The sequence below is a fragment of the Symphodus melops genome (genome assembly GCF_947650265.1).
Source record: "Symphodus melops genome assembly, chromosome: 2".
In the NCBI taxonomy this organism is placed as follows: Eukaryota; Metazoa; Chordata; class Actinopteri; order Labriformes; family Labridae; genus Symphodus; species Symphodus melops.
This window is the reverse complement of record NC_136692.1, coordinates 3,627,509-3,640,659: the sequence shown is the minus strand read 5'-3', so window position 1 is coordinate 3,640,659 and position 13,151 is coordinate 3,627,509. Positions and strand designations below refer to the sequence as shown.

The 13,151-nt window shown below is 55.3% G+C and overlaps 2 protein-coding genes across 3 annotated transcripts in view; both read right to left on the bottom strand.

Moving 5' to 3' along the window:
* Window positions 1-6,840: 6,840 nt before the first annotated feature.
* LOC306819987 (uncharacterized protein) lies at window positions 6,841-8,465 on the bottom strand (the record flags this gene model as incomplete). Its single annotated transcript, XM_079337613.1, has 3 exons — window positions 7,254-8,465; window positions 7,031-7,136; window positions 6,841-6,921 (listed from the first exon to the last, which is right to left on the bottom strand). The coding sequence occupies exons 1-3, from the start codon at window positions 8,210-8,212 to the stop codon at window positions 6,841-6,843; spliced, it is 1,146 nt and encodes a 381-aa protein (XP_079193739.1). The 5' UTR covers window positions 8,213-8,465.
* Window positions 8,466-9,540: 1,075 nt separating this feature from the next.
* The window catches only part of gtf2e2 (general transcription factor IIE, polypeptide 2, beta), a 9,942-nt gene continuing 6,331 nt past the window's right edge, over window positions 9,541-13,151 (bottom strand). For both annotated transcript variants that reach the window (XM_079337886.1, XM_079337885.1), the window contains exons 3-8: window positions 13,083-13,151; window positions 12,145-12,252; window positions 11,660-11,842; window positions 11,417-11,510; window positions 10,446-10,561; window positions 9,541-10,250 (exon numbers count right to left, since the gene is read on the bottom strand). The exon at window positions 13,083-13,151 is cut by the window's right edge and continues 14 nt beyond it. In XM_079337886.1, the coding sequence (XP_079194012.1) occupies window positions 10,131-10,250; window positions 10,446-10,561; window positions 11,417-11,510; window positions 11,660-11,842; window positions 12,145-12,252; window positions 13,083-13,151 (690 nt within the window). In that variant the 3' untranslated portion in view covers window positions 9,541-10,130. The remainder of the gene's footprint in view (window positions 10,251-10,445; window positions 10,562-11,416; window positions 11,511-11,659; window positions 11,843-12,144; window positions 12,253-13,082) is intronic.

Here is a 13,151-nt window from a genome sequence, read left to right as displayed (position 1 = left end):
TGTTCCGGCAGAGCGCCGTCTGCTTCCTGTCCCTGTTCCGGCAGAGCGCCGTCTGCTTCCTGTCCCTGTTCCGGCAGAGCGCCGTCTGCCACCAGCTCCGGCACAGCGCTGTCTGCTTCCTGTCCCTGACAGGGGCTTCCTGTCCCTGTTCCGGCAGAGCGCCGTCTGCTTCCTGTCCCTGTTCCGGCAGAGCGCCGTCTGCCACCAGCTCCGGCAGAGCGCTGTCTGCTTCCTGTCCCTGTTCCGGCAGAGCGCCGTCTGCTTCCTGTCCCAGTTCCGGCAGAGCACCGTCTGCCACCAGCTCCGGCAGAGCGCTGTCTGCTTCCTGTCCCTGACAGGGGCTTCTTGTCCCTGTTCCGGCAGAGCGCCGTCTGCTTCCTGTCCCTGTTCCGGCAGAGCGCCGTCTGCCACCAGCTCCGGCAGAGCGCTGTCTGCTTCCTGTCCCTGTTCCGGCAGAGCGCCGTCTGCTTCCTGTCCCTGTTCCGGCAGAGCGCCGTCTGCCACCAGCTAAGGCAGAGCGCTGTCTGCTTCCTGTCCCTGTTCCGGCAGAGCGCCGTCTGCTTCCTGTCCCTGTTCCGGCAGAGCGCCGTCTGCTTCCTGTCCCTGTTCCGACAGAGCACCGTCTGCTTCCTGTCCCTGTTCCGGCAGAGCGCCGTCTGCTTCCTGTCCCTGTTCCGGCAGAGCGCCGTCTGCCACCAGCTCCGGCAGAGCGCTGTCTGCTTCCTGTCCCTGACAGGGGCTTCCTCTCCCTGTTCCGGCAGAGCGCCGTCTGCTTCCTGTCCCTGTTCCGGCAGAGCGCCGTCTGCTTCCTGTCCCTGTTCCGGCAGAGCGCCGTCTGCTTCCTTTCCCCGTTCCGGCAGAGCGCCGTCTGCCACCAGCTCTGGCAGAACGCTGTCTGCTTCCTGTCCCTGTTCCGGCAGAGCGCCGTCTGCTTCCTGTCCCTGTTCCGGCAGAGCGCCGTCTGCCACCAGCTCCGGCAGAGCGCTGTCTGCTTCCTGTCCCTGACAGGGGCTTCCTGTCCCTGTTCCGGCAGAGCGCCGTCTGCTTCCTTTCCCCGTTCCGGCAGAGCGCCGTCTGCCACCAGCTCCGGCAGAACGCTGTCTGCTTCCTGTCCCTGTTCCGGCAGAGCGCCGTCTGCTTCCTGTCCCTGTTCCGGCAGAGCGCCGTCTGCCACCAGCTCCGGCACAGCGCTGTCTGCTTCCTGTCCCTGACAGGGGCTTCCTGTCCCTGTTCCGGCAGAGCGCCGTCTGCTTCCTGTCCCTGTTCCGGCAGAGCGCCGTCTGCCACCAGCTCCGGCAGAGCGCTGTCTGCTTCCTGTCCCTGTTCCGGCAGAGCGCCGTCTGCTTCCTGTCCCAGTTCCGGCAGAGCACCGTCTGCCACCAGCTCCGGCAGAGCGCTGTCTGCTTCCTGTCCCTGACAGGGGCTTCTTGTCCCTGTTCCGGCAGAGCGCCGTCTGCTTCCTGTCCCTGTTCCGGCAGAGCGCCGTCTGCCACCAGCTCCGGCAGAGCGCTGTCTGCTTCCTGTCCCTGTTCCGGCAGAGCGCCGTCTGCTTCCTGTCCCTGTTCCGGCAGAGCGCCGTCTGCCACCAGCTAAGGCAGAGCGCTGTCTGCTTCCTGTCCCTGTTCCGGCAGAGCGCCGTCTGCTTCCTGTCCCTGTTCCGGCAGAGCGCCGTCTGCTTCCTGTCCCTGTTCCGACAGAGCACCGTCTGCTTCCTGTCCCTGTTCCGGCAGAGCGCCGTCTGCTTCCTGTCCCTGTTCCGGCAGAGCGCCGTCTGCCACCAGCTCCGGCAGAGCGCTGTCTGCTTCCTGTCCCTGACAGGGGCTTCCTCTCCCTGTTCCGGCAGAGCGCCGTCTGCTTCCTGTCCCTGTTCCGGCAGAGCGCCGTCTGCTTCCTGTCCCTGTTCCGGCAGAGCGCCGTCTGCTTCCTTTCCCCGTTCCGGCAGAGCGCCGTCTGCCACCAGCTCTGGCAGAACGCTGTCTGCTTCCTGTCCCTGTTCCGGCAGAGCGCCGTCTGCTTCCTGTCCCTGTTCCGGCAGAGCGCCGTCTGCCACCAGCTCCGGCAGAGCGCTGTCTGCTTCCTGTCCCTGACAGGGGCTTCCTGTCCCTGTTCCGGCAGAGCGCCGTCTGCTTCCTTTCCCCGTTCCGGCAGAGCGCCGTCTGCCACCAGCTCCGGCAGAAAGCTGTCTGCTTCCTGTCCCTGTTCCGGCAGAGCGCCGTCTGCTTCCTGTCCCTGTTCCGGCAGAGCGCCGTCTGCCACCAGCTCCGGCAGAGCGCTGTCTGCTTCCTGTCCCTGACAGGGGCTTCCTGTCCCTGTTCCGGCAGAGCGCCGTCTGCTTCCTGTCCCTGTTCCGGCAGAGCGCCGTCTGCTTCCTGTCCCTGTTCCGGCAGAGCGCCGTCTGCTTCCTGTCCCAGTTCCGGCAGAGCGCCGTCTGCCACCAGCTCCGGCAGAGCGCTGTCTGCTTCCTGTCCCTGTTCCGGCAGAGCGCCGTCTGCTTCCTGTCCCTGTTCCGGCAGAGCGCCGTCTGCCACCAGCTCCGGCAGAGCGCTGTCTGCTTCCTGTCCCTGACAGGGGCTTCCTGTCCCTGTTCCGGCAGAGCGCCGTCTGCTTCCTGTCCCTGTTCCGGCAGAGCGCCGGAGCGCCGTCTGCTTCCTTTCCCCGTTCCGGCAGAGCGCCGTCTGCCACCAGCTCCGGCAGAACGCTGTCTGCTTCCTGTCCCTGTTCCGGCAGAGCGCCGTCTGCTTCCTGTCCCTGTTCCGGCAGAGCGCCGTCTGCTTCCTGTCCCTGTTCCGGCAGAGCGCCGTCTGCCACCAGCTCCGGCAGAGCGCTGTCTGCTTCCTGTCCCTGTTCCGGCAGAGCGCTGTCTGCTTCCTGTCCCTGTTCCGGCAGAGCGCCGTCTGCTTCCTGTCCCTGTTCCGGCAGAGCGCCGTCTGCTTCCTGTCCCTGTTCCGGCAGAGCGCCGTCTGCCACCAGCTCCGGCAGAGCGCTGTCTGCTTCCTGTCCCTGTTCCGGCAGAGCGCTGTCTGCTTCCTGTCCCTGTTCCGGCAGAGCGCCGTCTGCTTCCTGTCCCTGTTCCGGCAGAGCGCCGTCTGCCACCAGCTCCGGCAGAGCGCTGTCTGCTTCCTGTCCCTGACAGGGGCTTCCTGTCCCTGTTCCGGCAGAGCGCCGTCTGCTTCCTGTCCCTGTTCCGGCAGAGCGCCGTCTGCTTCCTGTCCCTGACAGGGGCTTCCTGTCCCTGTTCCGGCAGAGCGCCGTCTGCTTCCTGTCCCTGTTCCGGCAGAGCGCCGTCTGCCACCAGCTCCGGCAGAGCGCTGTCTGCTTCCTGTCCCTGTTCCGGCAGAGCGCCGTCTGCTTCCTGTCCCCGCAGAGCGCTGTCTGCTTCCTGTCCCTGTTCCGGCAGAGCGCCGTCTGCTTCCTTTCCCCGTTCCGGCAGAGCGCCGTCTGCCACCAGCTCCGGCAGAACGCTGTCTGCTTCCTGTCCCTGTTCCGGCAGAGCGCCGTCTGCTTCCTGTCCCTGTTCCGGCAGAGCGCCGTCTGCCACCAGCTCCGGCACAGCGCTGTCTGCTTCCTGTCCCTGACAGGGGCTTCCTGTCCCTGTTCCGGCAGAGCGCCGTCTGCTTCCTGTCCCTGTTCCGGCAGAGCGCCGTCTGCCACCAGCTCCGGCAGAGCGCTGTCTGCTTCCTGTCCCTGTTCCGGCAGAGCGCCGTCTGCTTCCTGTCCCAGTTCCGGCAGAGCGCCGTCTGCCACCAGCTCCGGCAGAGCGCTGTCTGCTTCCTGTCCCTGACAGGGGCTTCTTGTCCCTGTTCCGGCAGAGCGCCGTCTGCTTCCTGTCCCTGTTCCGGCAGAGCGCCGTCTGCTTCCTGTCCCTGTTCCGGCAGAGCGCCGTCTGCCACCAGCTCCGGCACAGCGCTGTCTGCTTCCTGTCCCTGACAGGGGCTTCCTGTCCCTGTTCCGGCAGAGCGCCGTCTGCTTCCTGTCCCTGTTCCGGCAGAGCGCCGTCTGCCACCAGCTCCGGCAGAGCGCTGTCTGCTTCCTGTCCCTGTTCCGGCAGAGCGCCGTCTGCTTCCTGTCCCAGTTCCGGCAGAGCACCGTCTGCCACCAGCTCCGGCAGAGCGCTGTCTGCTTCCTGTCCCTGACAGGGGCTTCTTGTCCCTGTTCCGGCAGAGCGCCGTCTGCTTCCTGTCCCTGTTCCGGCAGAGCGCCGTCTGCCACCAGCTCCGGCAGAGCGCTGTCTGCTTCCTGTCCCTGTTCCGGCAGAGCGCCGTCTGCTTCCTGTCCCTGTTCCGGCAGAGCGCCGTCTGCCACCAGCTAAGGCAGAGCGCTGTCTGCTTCCTGTCCCTGTTCCGGCAGAGCGCCGTCTGCTTCCTGTCCCTGTTCCGGCAGAGCGCCGTCTGCTTCCTGTCCCTGTTCCGACAGAGCACCGTCTGCTTCCTGTCCCTGTTCCGGCAGAGCGCCGTCTGCTTCCTGTCCCTGTTCCGGCAGAGCGCCGTCTGCCACCAGCTCCGGCAGAGCGCTGTCTGCTTCCTGTCCCTGACAGGGGCTTCCTCTCCCTGTTCCGGCAGAGCGCCGTCTGCTTCCTGTCCCTGTTCCGGCAGAGCGCCGTCTGCTTCCTGTCCCTGTTCCGGCAGAGCGCCGTCTGCTTCCTTTCCCCGTTCCGGCAGAGCGCCGTCTGCCACCAGCTCTGGCAGAACGCTGTCTGCTTCCTGTCCCTGTTCCGGCAGAGCGCCGTCTGCTTCCTGTCCCTGTTCCGGCAGAGCGCCGTCTGCCACCAGCTCCGGCAGAGCGCTGTCTGCTTCCTGTCCCTGACAGGGGCTTCCTGTCCCTGTTCCGGCAGAGCGCCGTCTGCTTCCTTTCCCCGTTCCGGCAGAGCGCCGTCTGCCACCAGCTCCGGCAGAACGCTGTCTGCTTCCTGTCCCTGTTCCGGCAGAGCGCCGTCTGCTTCCTGTCCCTGTTCCGGCAGAGCGCCGTCTGCCACCAGCTCCGGCAGAGCGCTGTCTGCTTCCTGTCCCTGACAGGGGCTTCCTGTCCCTGTTCCGGCAGAGCGCCGTCTGCTTCCTGTCCCTGTTCCGGTAGAGCGCCGTCTGCCACCAGCTCCGGCAGAGCGCTGTCTGCTTCCTGTCCCTGTTCCGGCAGAGCGCCGTCTGCTTCCTGTCCCAGTTCCGGCAGAGCGCCGTCTGCCACCAGCTCCGGCAGAGCGCTGTCTGCTTCCTGTCCCGGCAGAGCAGGGACAGCGCCGTCTGCTTCCTGTCCCTGTTCCGGCAGAGCGCCGTCTGCTTCCTGTCCCTGTTCCGGCAGAGCGCCGTCTGCCACCAGCTCCGGCAGAGCGCTGTCTGCTTCCTGTCCCGGCAGAGCAGGGACAGCGCCGTCTGCTTCCTGTCCCTGTTCCGGCAGAGCGCCGTCTGCTTCCTGTCCCTGTTCCGGCAGAGCGCCGTCTGCCACCAGCTCCGGCAGAGCGCTGTCTGCTTCCTGTCCCTGACAGGGGCTTCCTGTCCCTGTTCCGGCAGAGCGCCGTCTGCTTCCTGTCCCTGTTCCGGCAGAGCGCCGTCTGCCACCAGCTCCGGCAGAGCGCTGTCTGCTTCCTGTCCCTGTTCCGGCAGAGCGCCGTCTGCTTCCTGTCCCAGTTCCGGCAGAGCGCCGTCTGCCACCAGCTCCGGCAGAGCGCTGTCTGCTTCCTGTCCCTGACAGGGGCTTCTTGTCCCTGTTCCGGCAGAGCGCCGTCTGCTTCCTGTCCCTGTTCCGGCAGAGCGCCGTCTGCCACCAGCTCCGGCAGAGCGCTGTCTGCTTCCTGTCCCTGTTCCGGCAGAGCGCCGTCTGCTTCCTGTCCCTGTTCCGGCAGAGCGCCGTCTGCCACCAGCTCCGGCAGAGCGCTGTCTGCTTCCTGTCCCTGTTCCGGCAGAGCGCCGTCTGCTTCCTGTCCCTGTTCCGGCAGAGCGCCGTCTGCTTCCTGTCCCTGTTCCGACAGAGCACCGTCTGCTTCCTGTCCCCGTTCCGGCAGAGCGCCGTCTGCTTCCTGTCCCTGACAGGGGCTTCCTGTCCCTGTTCCGGCAGAGCGCCGTCTGCTTCCTGTCCCTGTTCCGGCAGAGCGCCGTCTGCCACCAGCTCCGGCAGAGCGCTGTCTGCTTCCTGTCCCCGTTCCGGCAGAGCGCCGTCTGCTTCCTGTCCCTGTTCCGGCAGAGCGCCGTCTGCTTCCTGTCCCTGTTCCGGCAGAGCGCCGTCTGCTTCCTGTCCCCGTTCCGGCAGAGCGCCGTCTGCTTCCTGTCCCCGTTCTGGCAGAGCGCCGTCTGCTTCCTGTCCCCGTTCCGGCAGAGCGCCGTCTGCTTCCTGTCCCTGTTCCGGCAGAGCGCCGTCTGCTTCCTGTCCCTGTTCCGGCAGAGCGCCGTCTGCCACCAGCTCCGGCAGAGCGCCGTCTGCTTCCTGTCCCCGTTCCGGCAGAGCGCCGTCTGCTTCCTGTCCCCGTTCCGGCAGCGCGCCGTCTGCTTCCTGTCCCCGTTCCGGCAGAGCGCCGTCTGCTTCCTGTCCCCGTTCCGGCAGAGCGCCGTCTGCTTCCTGTCCCCGTTCCGGCAGAGCGCCGTCTGCTTCCGGGGTGAAGTATCCCTTTAAACCTTTGTCTTTTTACCTGCAATAGCGTCCCTCCCTCCCTCCCTCCCTGTTTTCTACCAGCATCCATGACACCGTCACAATCGGCACAATTTTTTTCTTCTTTGGAAAATCGCATTGCCAAGATACTAACGCAACTTCTTTCCATTTTCTCCTCCCAGTATGTCGCAGATCATATCACACGTTTTTTTTTTTTTGGCTGGTGGTTTTAAGCTTTCAAACGTTTTAAAACGTGCAAACGTTTAGTTAATCCTTCTGCAGGTAGTAGTGCATGTAAACTACGGTGTCCATCGCTGCAGAGGCCACACAGGAGCGCAGGTTTTTGACCTAGGAATAAAGAACAGACAACAGTCAGTGGTCATGCTTCAGTCACAGACATGCTAAAGTTTGCTCAGTTGTGCACAAATAGAGACAAAGAGATGAACGACTTTCATACCTCCGCTATTACAGCAAAGCAGACATCTATCAGCTTGCTCTTCAGGGTGTCCGGGTGATGTTGTGCCATGGCTCGCACACTCTGCAGCCTCTTTATCTTCTCCTCCCTGAGTTGAGGACAAAAAAAAAAAAGATTTCACTTTAATGTTGTTTGTCAAATGGACATCAGCATCATTTTTAATCTACGACTGAAATATTCTACAGTGTGAGTGTCAGATACTTACCATTCGCCTGCATCGATGGGCTTCAAGATGACAGACAGACTCTCCTCAGGGTCAGGAAGCGGATTTAGCTCCTCCAGTTCCACGTCATCAACCATTTCATGATTTGGGGCTTTATCTTCATTCACGGCGCGCAGAGGACGAACACGCCGTCTCTTTTTGCTTTGCCCCATCTTGGCAGGGGCAGGCGCTGAAGGAGGTCTTGGTAGACATGGAGACTCTGTGTTGGTCGGTGGGACTCTTTTTGGTGGAGGGGTTGGACGGAGAGGTGCATCTGAGGTCTCTGTGTTGGTCGGTGGGACTCTTTTTGGTGGAGGGGTTGGACGGAGTGGTATCTCTGAGGTCTCTGTCGTCCCTCGTTTTGGAGCCAGGGGGGGTCCAGGTACATCATCGAACAGCTCAGGATACAGACGCTCCAGCCCTCTCAGGATCTTCTCCATCTTTCCCCTGGCTGTCGAGAGACGGTATCCACCCTCCACTTCTTTACATGGTCCATTGAGGGTCCACATAATCACAGGAAGTCTCCTTTTAGGTGGCGGGGCTGCAAAAAGATGTTTATTGGGTATGGGAGGAAGTGACAGCTCATCTGGAGTGTTGTAGTAGGACCGGTCTCTGCTGCAGTACCCCTCCTCCTCCTCTTCATCATAAATATCTGGACTCCTCTGCTGACCTCTGAGGTCACTGCAGGTCCAGTTGTCGTGACCCCTCTCATCCAGATCACGTCTGATTTTGTGCTGCAACTGGGGCAGCTGCCTGGGTCCACGTCCACTTGCAGGTGAGGAACCACCGAGGTTCAGTCTCTGCAGAATGGCATCGTTGCGTGCAGTTTGTGCAGCACACATGGTCTCGATCTGTCTCATGTGGTTCTCCATTTTCGACTCCAGGATCTCGATTTTCCTGCTGTTGAGCTCAACAGCATTCTCATCCATCTGATGGTTCATACGACTCTGTGAAAAAGACATGAAAAAAATTCACATTCAGACTTCAGAATTACTCCTAACTCAAGGACACTGAGTAAAGTCTGTCCACACACAGTCAGTTCGTACGTAGTTTCTCATTAAGGACAGAGTTCAACATTTACAGTTATACTTAAAGGGAAACTTCCCCCATTTACATGAAGCTGTGTATCATTAGAAACATGGTAGTAGTGTTGAATGGTCGTGAATCCAGCCCTCATTTTGCCCTGAGACGAGAAAAATATGTTTTTCTTTGCTTGAAAGTGAAAATCATATTTTTCTCGTCTCAGGGCAAAATGAGGGCTGGATTCATGATCATTCAACACAACTACCATGTTTCTAATGATACACAGCTTCATGCAAATGGGTGAAGTATCCCTTTAAAAATACATTTTGGGAACAAAGAAAGGTCCTAAATCCTCAACGTTTTTGCAAATACAAAATAAATTACACTACATTGTTTGGCGGCTTAGATATGCAAACATTAAACACTGAATTTTCAAACGTTCAAATTAGATTTAGCTCTGATAACGCTCTTTTCAGGCCTAAAAAAGGTCGTTAAAACCATTTGAGCAAATTTAAAACACTTCTCTTCGAAACAGATCGACATTTTAACCAATGAAATCACTTCTTAAGAACATTTGAAGAATATCAAAAAAGATTTCAGAGCACCAAAAACCTCTGCGTGTATATCATTCAGATATGAACAGCAGATGATTTGGTGTTTGTACTTACATTATCTTCTTCTTCATGAGGACTTCTTATTCTTCCAAACGGTTTAAATGCGAAAAAATCCATGGCTCCAACCAAAGTTTTGTCCAGCTTCACCGTCGAGCGTCAAAGGAAGATTGATTTTAAGAGACCGAGTGATACATGACCTGTTGTATGACCTGTTATATGACCTCACTATGAGGTCACGGAACATCAGAACTCTGAACATCAAAGACACAGAGTTCCATCTTTTTTGTTTTCTTTCAAAAATACCAATATGTCTGCTCACAATAATAACTTTATTTATATAGCACCTGTTTACAAAGTGCTTTACAGATTACTTACATTTCACTGCTCAATCTGTATGAGCATGTGACAAATAAAAATCTTGAGATTAGAAACGTCCTGATTTAGAGAGAGAAGGAACAGAGGTAAACAGATGGACCAATCAGGGAGTATGAAAAAAATAATATAAAGGGAGATAACAGTAGTAAAAGACATACAACAGGCAGGTAAGAATAATAAGAAATAGAATTGATGGAAAATGAGTTTAAAATCAACCGGGAGAGACATGCAACACAAACTTGACTTCATCTTCATGTAAATGAGGCAATGAGGCAGCATCCTGTAACAGAGTCATTTATTAAAATAAGCTTGAAAAGGTAACTCTGCTCTCACGGTGCTTCAAGTCAGAGGAGTCGCACACACACTTTTAAATGTCCCAGTTTCCTGTCGGATGAAATAACCTGCGTGATGCGCTGAACAACAACGATCCTGCCGTCTGCAGCTCCTGAAGGAAGCCGTTAGATGAGCACAGCTGCCCTTTCAATTCAAACACCTGTTTGTAAAATACTGAACAAAATGACTCAAGTATTTACACACTTTTAACCTTGGTTTTTTTTTTGTACTTAAAGTCGCAGTGCCCCCCCTTCTGGAGGCTTTTGGTAAGGCGGTTTAGTGTCTTTAAAGGTCTCACTGCTCTGCTCACATGTCCTTCAGTTATCACTGATCAGTAAATGATAGGGAAAAAAAAAAAAAAAGGATTCCACAACACAGTTCACTCTGTGTAATACACGATCACTGAGAGGAGCTCAAAGAAAGGAGAAGAAGCTAGTTGGTTTGACATAAACACTCCGTATCGCAGTGTGTCCTTTTGAGAACCGGGCTCAACATCGACACCAGAGCGCAGAGAATGGGGGGGGGGGGGGGGCTTTCATTTCTTCACAGGAACACCTTCTGAATAGTCCTCCAGGACTCCTGCCAGATGGTTGTTGTGAGTCTTGAAGTGTCTCTTCCTCTGCCCGCCTTGTTTCTTCCTCTTCTGGACTGGTAACTGCAGAGGGCAACAAGAAACACGAGCGATTAGCAAATCACAAACAGAGTCAAACTGAATCGTGGAAAGAACTGGAAGCTTCCACTCAAGTCTGCCAGTAAAATCAAGAACATCTTAATGTGCAACCGCAACTCCAGGAAAGGTAAGAGTGTCTCTGTTTCCGGTTCAAACTGAAGCGTTTCAGCGGACACTCACCACTTTCTTTGGTCCCGTTTCCTGCATGGAGGAGATGCCCTGTCTCTTCAGGTACTCCTCGATCTTCTCCTCATCCATGGAATCGATGGGAACGCTCCTCCACAGTTTCTGGAATTCTGAAAATCAAAAGACTGCTGAGAACACATGGAATAAAAACAGCTGGACAAACACATGAAGAACATGAATTAAAAAGGGATTCATTAACTCTACATCCGTCACTCATATATCAGGATGTCATGTGATAAGAGAAGTGTGACCCCGCCCCTCAGTGTGGTGTGTCGTCTGTAAGGTCAGTTTGAGCAGATGGATGTTCTTTGTGTTTGTGAGTGAAAGCTACAAACTTTAAAAAAAAGAAAACTGGAAGCTACGAGCTTCACCTCCAGGATTTAGAGCCGTTAACTATCCCTGAAGCCCGCACTGAATGAGGACTGAAGGGTGGAGGAGCCTTATTAGTCATCTTGTTGTATTCAAGGTTTCTAGAGATCTGGGAGTGGGAGGGGCTTGTGGAGCCACACAGTCTTTTGACCTCTCTCTCTCTTCTCAGCTCTCTCATTTTTTGAATGTTTTTGGATTAACCTGTATCTGGTTTATTTATCTTCAAGTAAACATTTCAACTTTGATCACGTGGTCCTGTGGATTTTTTTGAATGCAAGTAACAGATGAGGAGTTTTTGAGAGCGTCAAGCTAAAGCTTCATTCAGTGGACATGTACAAGTCTGCTGCTCCCTCTTCTTGGAATCGGTTGCGAGATACTCTGAAAGTGGAAGCTGTTTTATAAAGGTCTTCTCAATGATCTGGAAGCAGACTGACTCTCGTTTCCCCTTGTCGTTGATTTATGACAAATGTTACTGAAGGGTTTTATTTATTTGGACGCTCATGTAAAAGCCTTTTTAACCTCAGTGAGTCCCTCCTCGGTTAAAAGAAGATTCAGTGAAAATAAGTGTGGCAGTATGAGCGTCGTCTCGTGCTCACCTTCGTCCACAACAAACTGGCAGTGCTTGTCATTGTAGAAGAGGATCTTCTTCTTATCTGGCCTGGTCACGAAGATGATCTGATCTCCCAGAGCCTGTGAACACACGACAGCAGGTTTCCCCTCATCAAACATGTCACACGTGCTTCAGCAGAAGGACGATTAAGGTGCGTAAACACACGCTGGGACACACACTGTCGTCCCCTCAGACAGCTGAAGGCAGATGTGGATTTAGTGGAGCTTACCTTGATGGCCTTGGCTGAGTTGGGCAGTCCCTCCTCCACGTCGTCCAGCAGCACTCCTCCCAGGCCCAGCTGGTCGTGTTTGTCCAGCAGCCTCAGTAAGGCTTTCTTGTCCTTCAGGTTGTACTTCGGCTTGAAGCCGTACGTTGCATCCCGGACTTCAATTTTAGGGTTGCTGACCAAAGCCTGAGAAGACACATAATGTTGTGTTAGCTGTCGTCCTATACAGACTGTTCACGCCATGACATGTTCGCCTCTGTTTGGCACTCTGAAGCGTCTTAAGGCGAGACAGTTTCAGCAGAGGAGCGCAGTGTGTGTGTGTGTGTGCGTGTGTGTACATGATTGATAATGCTGTCATTAAAGATTTGTCGACAGCGGCTCTTTATGAGGGGAAATCTAAAAGGTTTTGGGGTCTCGGTCGTACGGTGTCAGAAAAGATTTTTATTCTCTTTCAGGTGACAGATAAAAAAAATAAAAATAAAACGTACCTCTGTCATGAGCCATTGTTTCTGTTTCATGCTGATGTCAAGAAGTTTGGTCTCATCCAGAATCTCATCCAGGGTCAGGAAATGTGTGTCGCCACTTTGATGCCTTGTCTGAAGGACACAAACATTTGTTTATTGTTTCTTTCTTAAGATCAGCTCCTGTGTTAAACTGCATTATAATATGCTTTAGTTTTTTTATAAATTCTGGTTCGCACTGTTATTGTAGAGACATAGATGTGATTCTAAGCAGGACCAGATTACATGAACTGGTGGGTGGGGTTTCGGTGCCTTGCTCAAAGGCACCTGGGCAGTGCTCCAATCGGGACTTGAAACGGCGACCCTCCCGTTCCCAACCCAAGTCCCTCCAGACCGAGCTCTGATCCAAACACGAGCTCAAGATTGAAAGATTCTCCACGTCGAGAAAAAAAAAAGAAAACTAATATATAGAGCAACTCGATCACAAGGAAGAAACATGATGACACAGAAATCCTCCATATTTACTGTCCTGTGTAAATAAATACAATCTTAACTCGAAAACAGCTCGTAGGACTTTGTGAGATCAGGAAACCTTGATGGGTAATTCACCGTCTGATGACTGAAAGAATGACAGCTCTCTGTAAAGGATTTCTGAGGTTTTGGTTATATGAATATTTCATATAGTAATGAAAAAAAAAATCGACTTTCAGTGGAGATTCACATAACAAAAAAAAAAATAACACAGACTTTTATGTTTTTCCGTCCAATCAGCAGCTCTTATTTGAAGTATTTCATGCTTCAGACTCTTCAACAGGTGGCAGCGACGGCTGAGTCACTCAGGCAGCTCACCATGATCACACTGTTAACTCTTTAAAGAGCTTTGAGGAGGAGGAGGAGGAGGAGGAGAAGCTTTCAAGTTGATGACGGTGGCGTCCTTAAAGAGCTGCACGTCTCTGGAAGCTTACCTTCATGTAGTTGACTATCTTTGCCAGGCAGCCAAACTTGTACCCGGAGCTCGTCTTGATGTTGATGTT